This window comes from Gossypium raimondii, chromosome 10, assembly GCF_025698545.1.
Source record: "Gossypium raimondii isolate GPD5lz chromosome 10, ASM2569854v1, whole genome shotgun sequence".
Lineage (NCBI taxonomy): Eukaryota > Viridiplantae > Streptophyta > Magnoliopsida > Malvales > Malvaceae > Gossypium > Gossypium raimondii.
In genome coordinates, this window is record NC_068574.1 from 60,561,130 (window position 1) to 60,575,625 (window position 14,496).

The 14,496-nt window shown below is 31.4% G+C and overlaps 1 protein-coding gene across 3 annotated transcripts; it reads left to right on the top strand.

Moving 5' to 3' along the window:
* The first annotated feature begins 916 nt into the window (after positions 1-916).
* LOC105775201 (F-box protein CPR1) lies at positions 917-9,474 on the top strand. 3 transcript variants are annotated; one of them, XM_012597735.2, is made up of 2 exons: positions 917-1,089; positions 2,507-3,852. In XM_012597735.2, the coding sequence occupies exons 1-2, from the start codon at positions 996-998 to the stop codon at positions 3,154-3,156; spliced, it is 744 nt and encodes a 247-aa protein (XP_012453189.1). In that variant the 5' UTR covers positions 917-995; the 3' UTR covers positions 3,157-3,852. The 3 variants fall into 3 exon arrangements, with proteins under 3 accessions (XP_012453189.1, XP_052477612.1, XP_052477613.1); XM_052621652.1 differs by lacking the exon at positions 2,507-3,852 and adding an exon at positions 8,198-9,472 and having other exon boundaries at positions 944-1,201; XM_052621653.1 differs by lacking the exon at positions 2,507-3,852 and adding an exon at positions 8,021-9,474 and having other exon boundaries at positions 958-1,009.
* Positions 9,475-14,496: the final 5,022 nt, after the last annotated feature.

Sequence of the window (14,496 nt, forward strand, 5' to 3'; positions counted from 1 at the left end):
ACCAATTGTAAAAATATCCCCCTAAATGGAGACACACGGATCCTCTTTGAGGGTCGGGTCAACACGCGAATCCTAAGGCCAAAACGACGTCGTTTCGAGCTCAAGGACGCCAACCAAAACGATGTCATTTTACTGGGGGGTATAAAAGCTAATTTTTGAGGAAAAGAAATCATTCCCTGCAGTCTGTAAAGAAACAAAAAAAAAGGAAAAAGGGGGTCTCTTTTCTCTGGATGAAGTCCAGATTTCGGCCAAAGGGCCTTGTCTCCGCCGCGCCGACGCTGCGTCGCTGCCGCACCGGCTGCCGTATGCGGTGCCGGAAAGTTCAAAGGTGAGTTTTTTTTTCCGCATATTTGTGTATGTATATATAAAAACTGTTCCCTTTTAAAAAAGAAAAAAAAATGTAGATATATGTATGTCGAAAGAAGAAAATAAACTCAAAAAATAAAAAAAAGCAAGTAAATAAAAAAACGCAAGTAAAATAGAACAGACGAAAAAAAGAAAAGAGTAGAAACGAGAAACAAAACTACCTTTAAATTTTTTTGATTTTTGATTGCTGTGTGAAAAGAAAAACTACATCACTGTTTGTGGATTTTAAAAAATAGAGAGATTGAATTTTAAAATAAAAATTAAGTATTAAATTTCAGATATATAAAAAGTACATAAATGTGATATCCTTTAAATTTAATCTTTTAAAAATTGGGGATTAAATTCAAAAAGTATGTATTATATTATATTTTATCTTAATCCTTCCTCACATGGATACAAATGCAAATAAGTAAATTTTCCTAAATTCCATATAATTTTTATAACCTATCAAATGCTTACCTTTTATGCTTCTTTGCTTGCTTATTCATTCCTCTTGGTCAATTACAAAGAAAATCAAAATAGCAAGATGCAGAGGCCAAGGTTTGGACCATAGATGACACCTACCAACTCCCATTTTGCTTGCTTATTCATTCCTCTTACTCAATTACAAAGAAAATCAAAATAGCAAGATGCAGAGGCCAAGGTTTGAATTGCCAGAAGCTTTGGTTATGGGAATTCTGTCAAAGCTTCCAGTTAAATCCCTTACTCGCTTCAACTGTGTTTGTAAGTATTGGTGTTCTTCTTTTCAAACTCCTCATTTCATTTCCAATAATTATCACAACAACCTTGAAAACAACAACCTTAATCTACTGCTTAGTCGCTGTGATGGTAACACCTTTCAACTTTATTACTCTCAACTTTCAAATGAAAAAGATCAAAATTATATAGTAAAACAAAACATTCACTTGCCCTTTTTTAAGAATGATCTCCCCTCTGTTTATGGTGCTTGTCATGGACTATTGTGTTTACTTGATCCTTCAAAGGATAAGGCTGCCATTTGGAACCCATCAACCAGAGAGTTTAAAATCCTTCCACCATCTTCAATTCAACGCCCTCCATATTTTTCCCCATTCGAAGAAACCTACCTTACTTTAGATGACATTTCTTTTGACGATGCTGCTTTTGGGTTTGATTCTAAAACTGATGACTACAAAGTCATACGATTTGTTACTCTTACTTTTGTTAATAGTGAAGAAGAATATTCACATCCTCATTTTATGTACCAAGTTGAGTTGTATTCTCTTAGAAGTAATTCCTGGAAGGAAATCCCATCTCCTGATGATAAACCAACTGAAACAAATTTGGGAAATAATTATGTAGACGGAATTTGCTATTGGAAAACAGAGACAGGGGCATATCTTGATTTTAGAGGACTAATTCTTTCATTTGACATGGGGAAAGAGAAGTTCTCAATTTTACCTATCCCAGAATTCGTTGGGTCTTTCCCAGAATACTATGTTGATCTATTGGTGTTTAATGGATCACTTGGTGCTATTGTTTACCCAACGGAAAGAATTGACACGTCTTTTGATTTATGGGTTACAAGTGAAGGAGTGTGGACTAAACAATTCAATATTAAATCCATTTCTGGAGTTGTACACCCATTGGGATTTGGAAAAAATGGTGACTTGTTTCTTAGAGACACAAATGATGAAGTACTCCTATTTGACGCCTCCACCCAAGAGCTTAAGGAGCTTGAGATTAATACTTATCTAGATCATTTTCGGTTCGACATTTCCCTTCATGTTTATTTAGAGAGCCTGGTTCGTATCAATGGAATAAAAGAGATTGAGAAACATGTAATACGTCAACCAGCGAGAGATGCATAAAATGAATACTAATGAGTGATTATATTTTAATATTTATTTGCATAAAAATTAAAATTGACTGATTTTCTTGAAAAACTAATCTACTTTATTTTTGCCAGTAAATTTGGTAGTGGTTAGACCTGCAAATAAGAATATTTTATCGTAATCCTTCTTCACATGGATAAACCTGCAAATAAGAATATTTTGATGCATGAAGATACCAGCTAACCAATTATACATTAAGAAGGCTATGTGTGATCTAGGGGCTTCTATAAATGTAATGTTATATTCTATTTATGAATCACTTAACGTGGATTTTTTGACAAAAACAGGTGTTATCATTCAATTGGCGGATAGGTCTATTGTGCATCTAGAAGGAGTCCTTGAGGATGTTCTGGTAAAAGTTAATGAGCTTATTTTCCCTGCAAATTTTTATGTGATCAAAATGGAGGAGGATAGCACTCCTGGATCTTCAAATCTCCTGCTGGGTCGACCGTTCCTTAGTACAGCTAGTACTAAAATCGACGTTCGAAATGGAACTCTCACGATGGAGTTTGATGGGGAGATTGTAAAGTTTAATGTTTACGAAGCCATTAGCCATCCAAGTGAAATCTTGAACGTAAATCGTATCGACATAATTGACTCTTTGGTGGAAGAGAATTTTGAGTCAATTTGTGGAGATAATTCTGAACTTGATGAATTTGAATCTGTTAATGAGTTATTATCTCCAAATACTAAATTGTTTCCTTCTGTTGTACACGCACTAGAGTTGGAGTTAGAACCCACAGGACAGGCAAGGAAATTAGACATCCAAGAGTTAGAAGAAATTCGCAATGATGCCTACGATAATGCTCACATTTATAAAGACAAAACAAAGTATTTTCACGATAAGAGAATAACCCAGAAGCATTTTTCGGTAGGACAAAAAGTTTTACTTTATAACTCTGTGTTAAAGTTATTCCCAGGTAAACTTCGACCATGATGGCAAGGACCTTTTATTGTTAGTAAAGTGTTCACACATGGAGCGGTTGAAATAGAGAGTGAAGAATTTGGAAAGCGGTTCGTAGTCAATGGCCAACGGTTGAAGCCGTTTTATAAGAATTTTCAAGCTCACACGGTTAAGAAAATCCATTTGGAACCACCATAGAACCAATAACAGCGTCTAGCTAACGACGTTAAACAAGTGCTTGTTGGGAGGCAACCTAATTTTTTTTTTTTATTATTTTTATTATTTTTCTTTCTTTACTTCATTTTATTTTATTATTTATTACTTATTTGGATATTAGTTAATTTTTCTTCTTTTGCTTAGATAAAATAGAGCGAAAATGCGAAGAAAACCGTTGAGCAACACTTAGAGCTCATTGAGGCCCGACTTGAAACCTTTAGCTAGTAACCGACCGAGCTCATTGCCATCATATGCGATCGACAGAAACAACACGGGGAGTTTTCCTAAACTTTTCTACCTATTTATTTCTTTTCGTCCACATTGAGGACAATGTGCTTTTCAGTAGGGGGAGGAACTCTTCGTTATTACTGTAATTTTTTGCTGTGATTATTTTTGGCTGGTGTTGCTACTTGAGGCTTTATTTTGTCCATGTTTATTTTTTTGGAATCTCCTGCCTCTTTTCATGCCCAAGATTTTTACCAAGAATTGCCTACTGTTTGACCTACAAGCATGATTCTTGTTTTCTGAGAAAATTACGGATTTCCATAATTGATGCCATCTCCACTGTTTTATTCTTATTAGACTAAAAATAATTGTGATTCATAGAGTTAACTTTATCTTGCTTTTCGTAAAATTGATCAAGTTTAATACAAAGTGGACACTTAAGATGTTTGCATGCTAAAATATGTTGATGACTATTAAGGTAATTACTGAAACTTATTTTTCACACTTGATTATTATTATTTCTCTAAAGTCCTCATAAAAAAGTTATTATTAAAATGTCGTTTAATGTTTCCGTGGTTATGAGTTTAGCTTAAAAACGTGACTGACTGAGTAACCGGGGTAGGGTGCTTGGGTTGTCATCCTATTTCGCGTCAAAAGGTTGTGTGACGTGTTAGATAAAACTCCGCTAACCAAAATTAATTTTTAGGAACATGTTGGGCTGAGTAACCGGAGTGGGGTGCTTGGCTGTCATCTCTCTTTGCGTCAAAAGGTTCGATGTGTTCTTAAGAAAAAAATATAATAAATTAGGATTCTGCTGGGCTGAGGAACCGGGGTGGGGTGCTTGGCTGTCATCTCTCTTCGCGTCAAAAGATTCAGTATATTCCTAAAGCATAAAAAAAAAGAGACAAAATAAAAAGAAAAAAATAATTTGGGGACTAAAGGAGGAAACAAATAGGGTGTCTTGGTAGGTTTGGTAATTTACCTAATTTTCATTAAATAAATCAAGTCGATTCTAATTTGTGTGTGTATTAATTGGAAAACTTTTTTTCTGTTTTACTTAAAGTAAGCTTAGGGTTCTCTTTATTTTTCATATTCATTTTTGACTAATTTTTATAAAACTTTGGAGTTGTATTTCTTTTATGGCAGGGTCTAACTTTCACAGTAAATAGGAACCATACTTGAGGGCAAGCATGGGCTAAGTAGGGGGATTTGATAACACTCTAGAATAACGTATTTTTATGTATTAATTATGTATTTATTCTGAGTATGATCCTGTTAGTTTGAGCTATTTATGATCTTTTATCTCATAGGGACTAAATTTGAGGCAAAAGCAAAATTAAGGCCCAAAAACATGAATTAATAGATAAAATGGGTCAATGTGCGACACAAGGAAAAGTTGGTGCCAAAAGTGCAAGCATGGAGGACACAAGGGTTGAAATGCAAAAAGAAGAGATTTTTTTTCTATTAAACTCTATTTAATTATATTAGGATAATTAATATTGAGATAATTATTAAGGATTATTTTTAGGATTTTATTTTATCTTTATTTATCTTCAATTAAATGTATTTATCTTTTAGGAATTTAAGTAGGATTAGAATATCTCCCCTAGCACTATAATAGGGGGTAAAGTGACTCAAAAGGGGATCCCATCTTTTTCTGTAAACACTCTCTCCCCAAAAGTCTAGGCTTTTGTTCTTTTCATATTTCTTTTCAATAAAATCTTTATTTTTATTTTATTTATTTTCTTTTCTTCCACAACCATGAGCCACTAAACCCATCTAGCCGAAGGTTGTCAAAAATCCCCAAGAGGGTTCATGAGGCTTAGAACCGTACTTAGCCTCCTTGCTGAGTATTCATCGTTTCTCCGCACTACGGGGCTGACGCTTCCATCCATGTCCCTTAAGAAGTTGTTTTGGGAAGGCGGCCGCTTTGTATGTTTTGGGAAGGTTGCACAGTCGGTTCGTTAGTTTACTGCGTCAGAGGTTGGCGAGCCCAAGAGACAAAATGGTGTGGGATTCGCCATTAAGAAGCGTTGATCTAGCATAAGACGATCCCACAGAAGCGATTGTTGGCTAGAGTCAGGTTCCACTAAGTTGTAAGTCTAAATTCTTGGAGCTGGTGGTCGTAGGCGTCCTCTTCCACTATAACTGGCTTATTCGGTTTGGGAACGATCATCTAAAAGTCGAGGATTGAACCCAAGGCGGAACGAGACAACTGGAGGCTGGAATCTCCCATAAGAATTTCCTTTCTCTCAACTCTATTTTTAATTTCTCAAATTTTCGATTCAATATTCTTAGTTCTGTTTTTATTTTATTCTTCCTTTCTAGATCCAAACCTTTAATTCTATTTTTTTTAAATTTTTTTCAGGAACACAGGTTGTCTTGGGCAAGACTCTGCCTGAGATTCCACGGAACAAGATATTGTGCAATCCAGTCCCTGAGGATTTGACCCTACTTCCCTTTTACTATTCTTTTTCATTATTTATTAAGGATAGGATATTTTTGGTGCTTTCAATGACCGCATCACCGACCCATTTTTTTAATAAACACCAAAATTGTATTTTAAAAATAAAAAAGTATTTTAAAAATACTTTAAAATTAAAAAATAAATATTTATTATATAAATACTAAATGTCTAATGGGAAATGGGGAAATGGGGAAATGGAAAATGCATTTTAAAAATAAAAATATATATTTATTATATATTCAGGCCGAGCCCGGGCCAAAAAAGTTTTGCCAATGGGCCTCATTTTTTGCCCAAACCCATATTTCGGGCCTATATTTTTACCCAAACCCTCCCATCTTTTGGGCAGGCCGTCGGGCCGGGCTGCCCAACCCATGATCACCTCTAATTAGCACCCTCGTAACACCCAAAATCGGTACCTAGTTGATTAATTAGTGTCTCAGTGTCGAAAATTGAAAACTTTGAAGAGATTTAAAATACGATCCTTTGTTAAAATATTAAAAATTTTTGAGAAATGGACATATTTCACGTTAATCGAGAAAAAGAATTGCGTCCCGTGAATTAGGACACAATGTCTTAAATTCCTAATGCACAAATAAACGTCGAAAAATTTATTTTAAAAGATGTTTGACTATATCGATTTAAAAGAAAATCATATTCCGTAAGTAATGACACGATCTTTTAGTAATTCCCGAGATTATTTAAAATTTATGCTTAAAAATGTTCAGGCATTTGGATTTTTTTTTAGAAAGTCGAAACCCCGTAAGTTAGGGAACAACTTTTCAAATTTCAAAATACGAAATAGTGCTTGTTTAAAACATCATTTTTAATGTATCGAGTAAAATATAGCACGATTTTGTACGTAGTAAAATGTGAGAAATAAATCACGGTACTACCATACATAGCAGAATAATAATAAATGCGTAATATGAATGACAATAATAAGGACGAAAATAAAATAAAATAAAGAAATAAGCTATATAAATAAAAAGAAAAATAATAGGTAAAAACTAAATAAAAAATAGAACCTAATAGTAAACCAATATATAAATAAATAATATGTAAAATAGTTTAAAAATAATAATAATGATAATAATATTAATATAAATAATAAATAATCTAAAGTTTGAAAGGATTTAGATAGATAAATAATAAGATAATAATAAAAATATCTAAAAGAAACAAGGATAATAATAAGTAAGTAAACGCAAAAAGGAAAAAGAAATATAATGTAATAATAATATTAAATTAATTAGTTTAATAATATTATAATAATAACAACAGAAAAGGATTAAATTGAAAATGAAACAAAATCTTAGGGGAGAAATCGGGAATAAAATGAGGTAAGGGACCGAATTGCACTACGCGAATGAAATGGAGGGATCGAAATAGAAAATTATAATAAGTATATATAAAATCTATATGTATATAAATTAAAATACGTGGATATAGATATAAGTATGTGTATGTATAAAAATGAAATATAAAAGTATATTTATAATAACCTTAAAATATACATATATATATATTAGAAAAGCATATGCGGATATGTATATATATATAACAAAATTATAATAAGTATATAAAAAATTATAATAAGTATATAAAATTATAAAAAAACTACATCACTGTTTGTGACTTTTAAAAATAAAAGATTGAATTCTTAAAATAAAATTAAGTATTAAATTTCAAATATATAAAAAGTACATAAATGTGATATCCTTTAAATTTAATCTTTTAAAATTGGGAATTAAATTCAAAAGTATGAATTATATTATATTTGATCTTAATCCTTCCTCACATGGATACAAATGCAAATAAGTAAATTTTCCTAAATTCCATATAATTATTATAACCTATCAAATGCTTACCTTTTATGCTTCTTTGCTTCCTGGTTAAGGTTTGGACCATACCAACTCCCATTTTGCTCGCTTATTCATTCCTTTTAGTCAATTACAAAGAAAATGAAAATAGAAAGATGCAGAGGCCAAGGTTTGAATTGCCAGAAGCTTTGGTTATGGAAATTCTGTCAAAGCTTCCAGTTAAATCCCTTACTCGCTTCAACTGTGTTTGTAAGTATTGGTGTTCTTCTTTTCAAACTCCTTATTTCATTTCCAATAATTATCACAACAACCTTAATCTACTGCTTAGTCTCTGTGGTGGTAACACCTTCCAACGTTATTTCTCTCAACTTTCAAATGAAAAATATCAAAATTATATAGTAAAACAAAACATTCACTTGCCCTTTTTTAAGCATGATCGCCCCTCTGTTTATGGTGCTTGTCATGGATTATTGTGTTTACTTGATCCTTCAAAGGATAAGGCTGCCATTTGGAACCCATCAACCAGAGAGTTTAAAATCCTTCCACCATCTTCAATCCAACGCCCTCCATATTTTTCCCCATTCGATGAAACCTACCTTACTTTAGATGACGTTGAATTTAACCACGCTGCTTTTGGGTTTGATTCTAAAACTGATGACTACAAAGTCATACGATTTGTTACTCTTACTTTTGTTAATAGTGAAGAAGAATATCCACATCCTCATTTTATGTACCAAGTTGAGTTGTATTCTCTTAGAAGTAATTCCTGGAAGGAAATTCCATCTCCTGATTATAAACCAACTGAAAAAACTTTGGGAAATAATTATGTAGACGGAATTTGCTATTGGAAAACAGGGACAGGGGCATATCTTGATTTTAGAGGACTAATTCTTTCATTTGACATGGGGAATGAGAAGTTCTCAATTTTACCTATCCCAGAATTCGTTGGGTCTTTCCCAGAATACTATGTTAATCTATTGGTGTTTAATAGATCACTTGGTGCTATTGTTTACCCAAAGGAAAGAATTGACACGTCTTTTGATTTATGGGTTACAAGTGAAGGAGTGTGGACTAAACAATTCAATATTAAATCCATTTCTGGAGTTGTACACCTATTGGGATTTGGAAAAAATGGTGACTTGTTTCTTACAGACACAAATGATGAAGTACTCCTATTTGACGCCTCCACCCAAGAGCTTAAGGAGCTTGAGATTAATACTTATCTAGATCATTATCGGTTCGATATCTCCCTTCATGCTTATTTAGAGAGCCTGGTTCGTATCAATGGAATACAAGAGATTGAGAAACATGTAATACGTCAACCAGCGAGAGATGCATCAAATGAATACTAAATATGAAGAAGGATATGCATGAAATGGATACTGAATATGAAGAGGGATGTGGAGCTAGAACATATATGTGTAAGAATAATAGGAATTTTTTGTTGTGAGCTTCTTAATATTGCTATTATTGTTTGGGTTATATGTTTGAGATGTTAACTATTTCCTGGTTTCTGTATTTGGAGAATTGTTCAGCTTATGTTTGGTTTTTGTTGCTTAGATATCTATAAGATTGCTTAGATGTTGATATTGTTTTCTGCCGAAAAAAATTGCAAGTCGAAGAGGATTTGATGTTTAAGGTTGTCGTTAACTAATTAAAATAATTGCTGTAAGTGGCATAATTTTTATAACTTAATCCAAAACAGGTCTCACCTGATGGTGAAGATTCTTAAACAGATGAAGATCCGATGAACACCACAACACGAGCCTCGAATCAGCCACGAATCCATGTTGCCATGATCCCATTCCGTTCGAGTGAGTGAAATTATGGTACTTTTTTCAAGTTACCTTGTGTTACAAGCCTGTGTGTTAATTGCTTTAACTACTATAAAATTCAATCTGCATTCACTTTCAAAAGAAAATCCTCTCTATTCTGAATGATGGTTTGAGTTTTGCCATCCCTAAATAATAAGGATGATATCTTAAAGATCAAATATGATTTGAGAAAACTAGCTACACTTGGATTTCATTTCTCACTCCCGCATACGAGTTTGCAAAATAGCACAGAGACAGCCTGGATTGCTAAGCTTTTTCTCTATTATAGCACAGCAACGCTCGGAAACTGGAGCTCTCCGGTATTTGGTTGCGTATGTACATGGAGACAGCTTCTGAGCTTCCTCGTCATGCTTCCCACAGGACCATAATAATCATGAGTTACATCCACTCCATGGAATCCTGCAATGCTTATACTCATAATAAATACTATAACCCACATGTATTTCACTTGAGTTTCCATTTCTTGAATGCAATAATCAGTTATACTTATCTACAATTTGAACCCAAACGAAGACATTTCTCAAAAATTTTATACCCAAAATAGCTGAAGAGTAGCTAAACAAAGATGAATTCCACCGATTACAGTGATTTGGAGTTACCAGATTATGAAGTCATCAATTACACCTTGTTTGTACTCTTTCACAAGCAACCTTATATATGAAACTGATCCACAATTTAAGCTTGTTGTTTTATATATCTTGTTTCTCCATCTAAAGACCCAATTTCAAGTCTTCCTTTTTAACGTGTTGTATAATTGCTCTCTAGCGATGATGACTTTGAAAATTTGTCACATGGTTTATTGAAAGTGACAAAAAACTATGATGGTTAACTATGACCTCAATGCTTAACAATAATGGTTAACTTTCAGTTGGAGACCCTCTACTTTTTAATTATATAAAAATAGTCAATTTTCAATTTTAGTTAATTTTTAGTGTTGATCCCTGACCTTTATATTTCTTTTATAATTTGGCGCTTCAACTCTCAACTCCATAACGCCATTTTCTGTAACACAGAAGAATTAGTGTTGTTCTACTTCGGGAGAGGTATATTTTTATGGAAGGCCGAGATTATTCCAACTCCTTGGAACACCTCAAAATTGTTCCAACTTATTTTACGGCCAATTTAACAGCCGACCAATGTCATAGAATTGTGCATGTATCTGGCAAGCAATAAAAAATTTTATGAATAACAATTTAATAAAAATGGTTAGCAAAATTGAATTAGCTTTCATGCATTAAATGTTTGGCTTTTATTCATCTTTGCATCATTGTTAAGGTTTGCTCAATTTGAGATTTAAACTTTATACTTGAATTTTTATTTTATTTTATAAATTGGTGCTTCAACGTTTATTAGTTAGTTTAAATAGTTTATTCTAATTAAAATTCTGACATAAATTTAAAGGAGTGTTAATATCGTTAAATTTTTGTTAAATTCAAGTCCATTATAATTTTGTTGCTTGTGACATGACTATAATGTTGAATTCAAATATTTTAGTAATACGTAGGTACGTCTTCTTCTCTCTATAAATAAATAGAGTATTACAATACAGTGGGGGTTTTAGAGTTTTAAACTGTCCATCATTGTTCAGTTCTCGATTTTTCATATTAATTTTTGGTTTTGAATTTTTAGACTTATTTTGACAAAATTAAATTTGTTTTGTCATTTTTAATATTATTTGATAAATTTGAAAACCCTTTTCATAAATATGACAATATCTCTTTAAATAATTATTAATTTTTATTGATGGTGTCCAATGAGTGATCATATTTTAATATTTATTTGCATAAAATTAAATTTGACTGATTTTCTTGAAAAACTAATCTACTTTATTTTTTCCAATAAATTTGGTAGTGGTTAGACCTGCAAATAAGAATATTTTGATGCATGAAGATACCAGCTAACCAGTTCTACATTATAATTTTGAGACTCAAAGCATTGTTTTGAGAAAGGAATTTGCATTAATATTATGGTAGGTAAGTTGATACGTGAAAGCAAATCCACTTTTGTTTACTGTCAATAGAATCTTTGATAGTTTCACACAGGTTTTCTTTTGTCCATCAAAGCTTTGGGATTAACTTCTTATAAACTGCAACCTTCATACATAAATAGATAAATAATTGAAAGTTTCATAAAACGAAAATGGAAACTCACTAACCAGATTCTCGCAATTGAACAAAAAAATCAAATCTTTCCCCTCTCAAAAAAGTATTTACTTTTAAAAGTTTGGGTTTTTATTTACATTAATTGTTTATTCTTCCAATTTTCTATTTTCCCCCTTTTTTCCCACCAAGAATTTAATTTTGTTTGGTTTTTTGAAAGCTATTGAGTCACAACAAACACAATAACCCACACTTGAGTTTCCAATCAACTTGAACCCCAAACGAAGACATTTCTCAACAATTTATACCCAAACAAATAGCTAAAAAGTAGCTAAACAAAGATGAATTCCACCGATTACAATGGACATGGATTTGGAGTTACCATATCATTAAGTCATCGACTACACCTTGCTTCTATGTATGCTCTTTCTCAAGCAACCCTATATATGAAACTGATCCACAATTTATATATCTTGTTTCTCTATCTAAAGACCCGATTTCAACGTTTATACTTCTTTTATAATTTGGTGCTTCAACGTTTATAATGTCATTATTTAGTCTTAATATTTTATTCTAATTAAAATTCTGACCTAAATTTAAAGAAACATTAACATTGTTAATTTTTTTTGTTAGCTTCAATTCCACTATAATGCCAATTTTTGTAACAAACTTATATTAGCATTGTCGATCGGGGGTGAAGCTAGGAAAGTTTTATTTTGGGGATAAAATTATATATTTTTATGTTAGTAAAGATGTAATTTCACAATTTTAATAACTTATATCCATATAAATTTTAGAGAATAAATCAAATTTGTATCATTTTGGGGGCATAAATAGAATTTATGAAGAGTTGTTAATTTTTCATATTAATTTTTTTCTAGATTTTTAGACTTATTTTAACAAAATTGACTTTGTTTTATGCTTTTTTTAATATTATTTGACAAATTTGAAAGCCCTTTTAATAAATATTTGCAAAATGTTAATGATTTTACAAGAATTTTTAAGTTATTTATACTATTTTAAACAAATAATATTTTTTATAACAAAAATTAAGATTAATTATATATTAAATAAAAATAAATTTAATTCGATTTCAGATAACCATTGGGTTGCAAATAAAGAGTTTTAATAACTCTTAAAAATTAAACATCGATGTAACCAAAAGAATAAAATTAATGTATTAAATGCTTCTTTGCTTTATTGTTAAGGTTTGCTCCATAAGCACTCTGATTGTCCTTCCAAAATGGCATAGTTATACTTGCAAGTGTCTTACAAATCAAAACAAAGATGCAAAGGAGGAGCTTTCAACTACCTGAAGCTTGGGTGATGAAAATTTTGTGTGCATAGTGACAGATCTAAAAATACAATTTAGGAGTAAATTTAAATTAGTATTGTCAATTAGGGATGAAGTTAGGAAAATTTCATTTTGGGAGATTAAATTGTATAATTTTACGATAGTTAAAATTATACAATTTTATTATTTCAGTAACTTATATATTTATAATTTTAGAGAATTAAATCAAAATTTTATCATTTTTTCCCATCACAAATCTCAACTTCAAAAGGCTATGTTCTTTTTAATCTTCTCTTATAAAAACTTGTGTGTTTTGTAAAATCATTTTCTTTTTACTTTAAAACATGATTATATACTTTTAATAAATGTGGCATTGGTTACTTGAGATAATCTCAATCCAATTCGATTATGGATAAATCTAATTTTGATAATAAATTTAATTCTTGAGAAACCAAACTCAGAAGTATAAACTACTACATTACATCTCAATGGCTGAGTATAAATGGATCAAGTCTTGGCTTTGTTGGTTGTCCCACTGTTTCCTCCCTTTCTACCTATGCTATGATCTCCAACAATCACTCATAATCTCCTTTTTGCATTAATTATTGCAACATTTAAGTTAATATTTGACTTTGAACACCTTTGATAATTTAATTTACTCAACAAACGAAAGAATTTACCTGCTAGCGTGAATCACATACAAGTGTAGGAAAAATCACAATTTAACAAAAATGAATATATTTTTACGCATGAAAATACCAGCCAACCAATGCTACCTTATAATCTTGAGACTTTGATAAAAGCAAATCCATTTATGTTAAATTGAGATTCTTACACTATTTAATGTGAAAGAATAACAGTACTTATAAAAACAAATCAATTCATTTTCTCCTCTACCCATTAATTACCATACTCTTAATCAAGATTTAAACCCTACTAAAATTTTAAAGAAACCAAAATTCCAACAACTTTGAGGATGTTTGGTTAAGTTCATATATATACATATATATACATATATATATATATATCAATTGTTATAAGCAATAAACCATTATAAGCAATTACTTGTGAAGTCGATTCACCATATTTATACTGATTGAAATGACACATCGAAAGCCATGTTAAGAAAAATTAAGGACTTATTTTATTAACGTGGAACTTATTACATGTGATTGAAACTAGTATTAGATATAACTACAATGTTGATTATTTTTGTAATTTCCAAAGTAAAATTAGAAAAAGCAAGAAACATAAATAAACAATCTCATGTAAATAATTTTTTAAAGTGGTCTATAATAGTTCTTTTAGGATGATAACGTCACATGGTTTCTGAAAGTGATAGAAAACAATAGTGATCATCCCAATTCTCAACCATAAAAACCCTTGCATAATGGAGGTTCAACATTGTGCAGAAGCT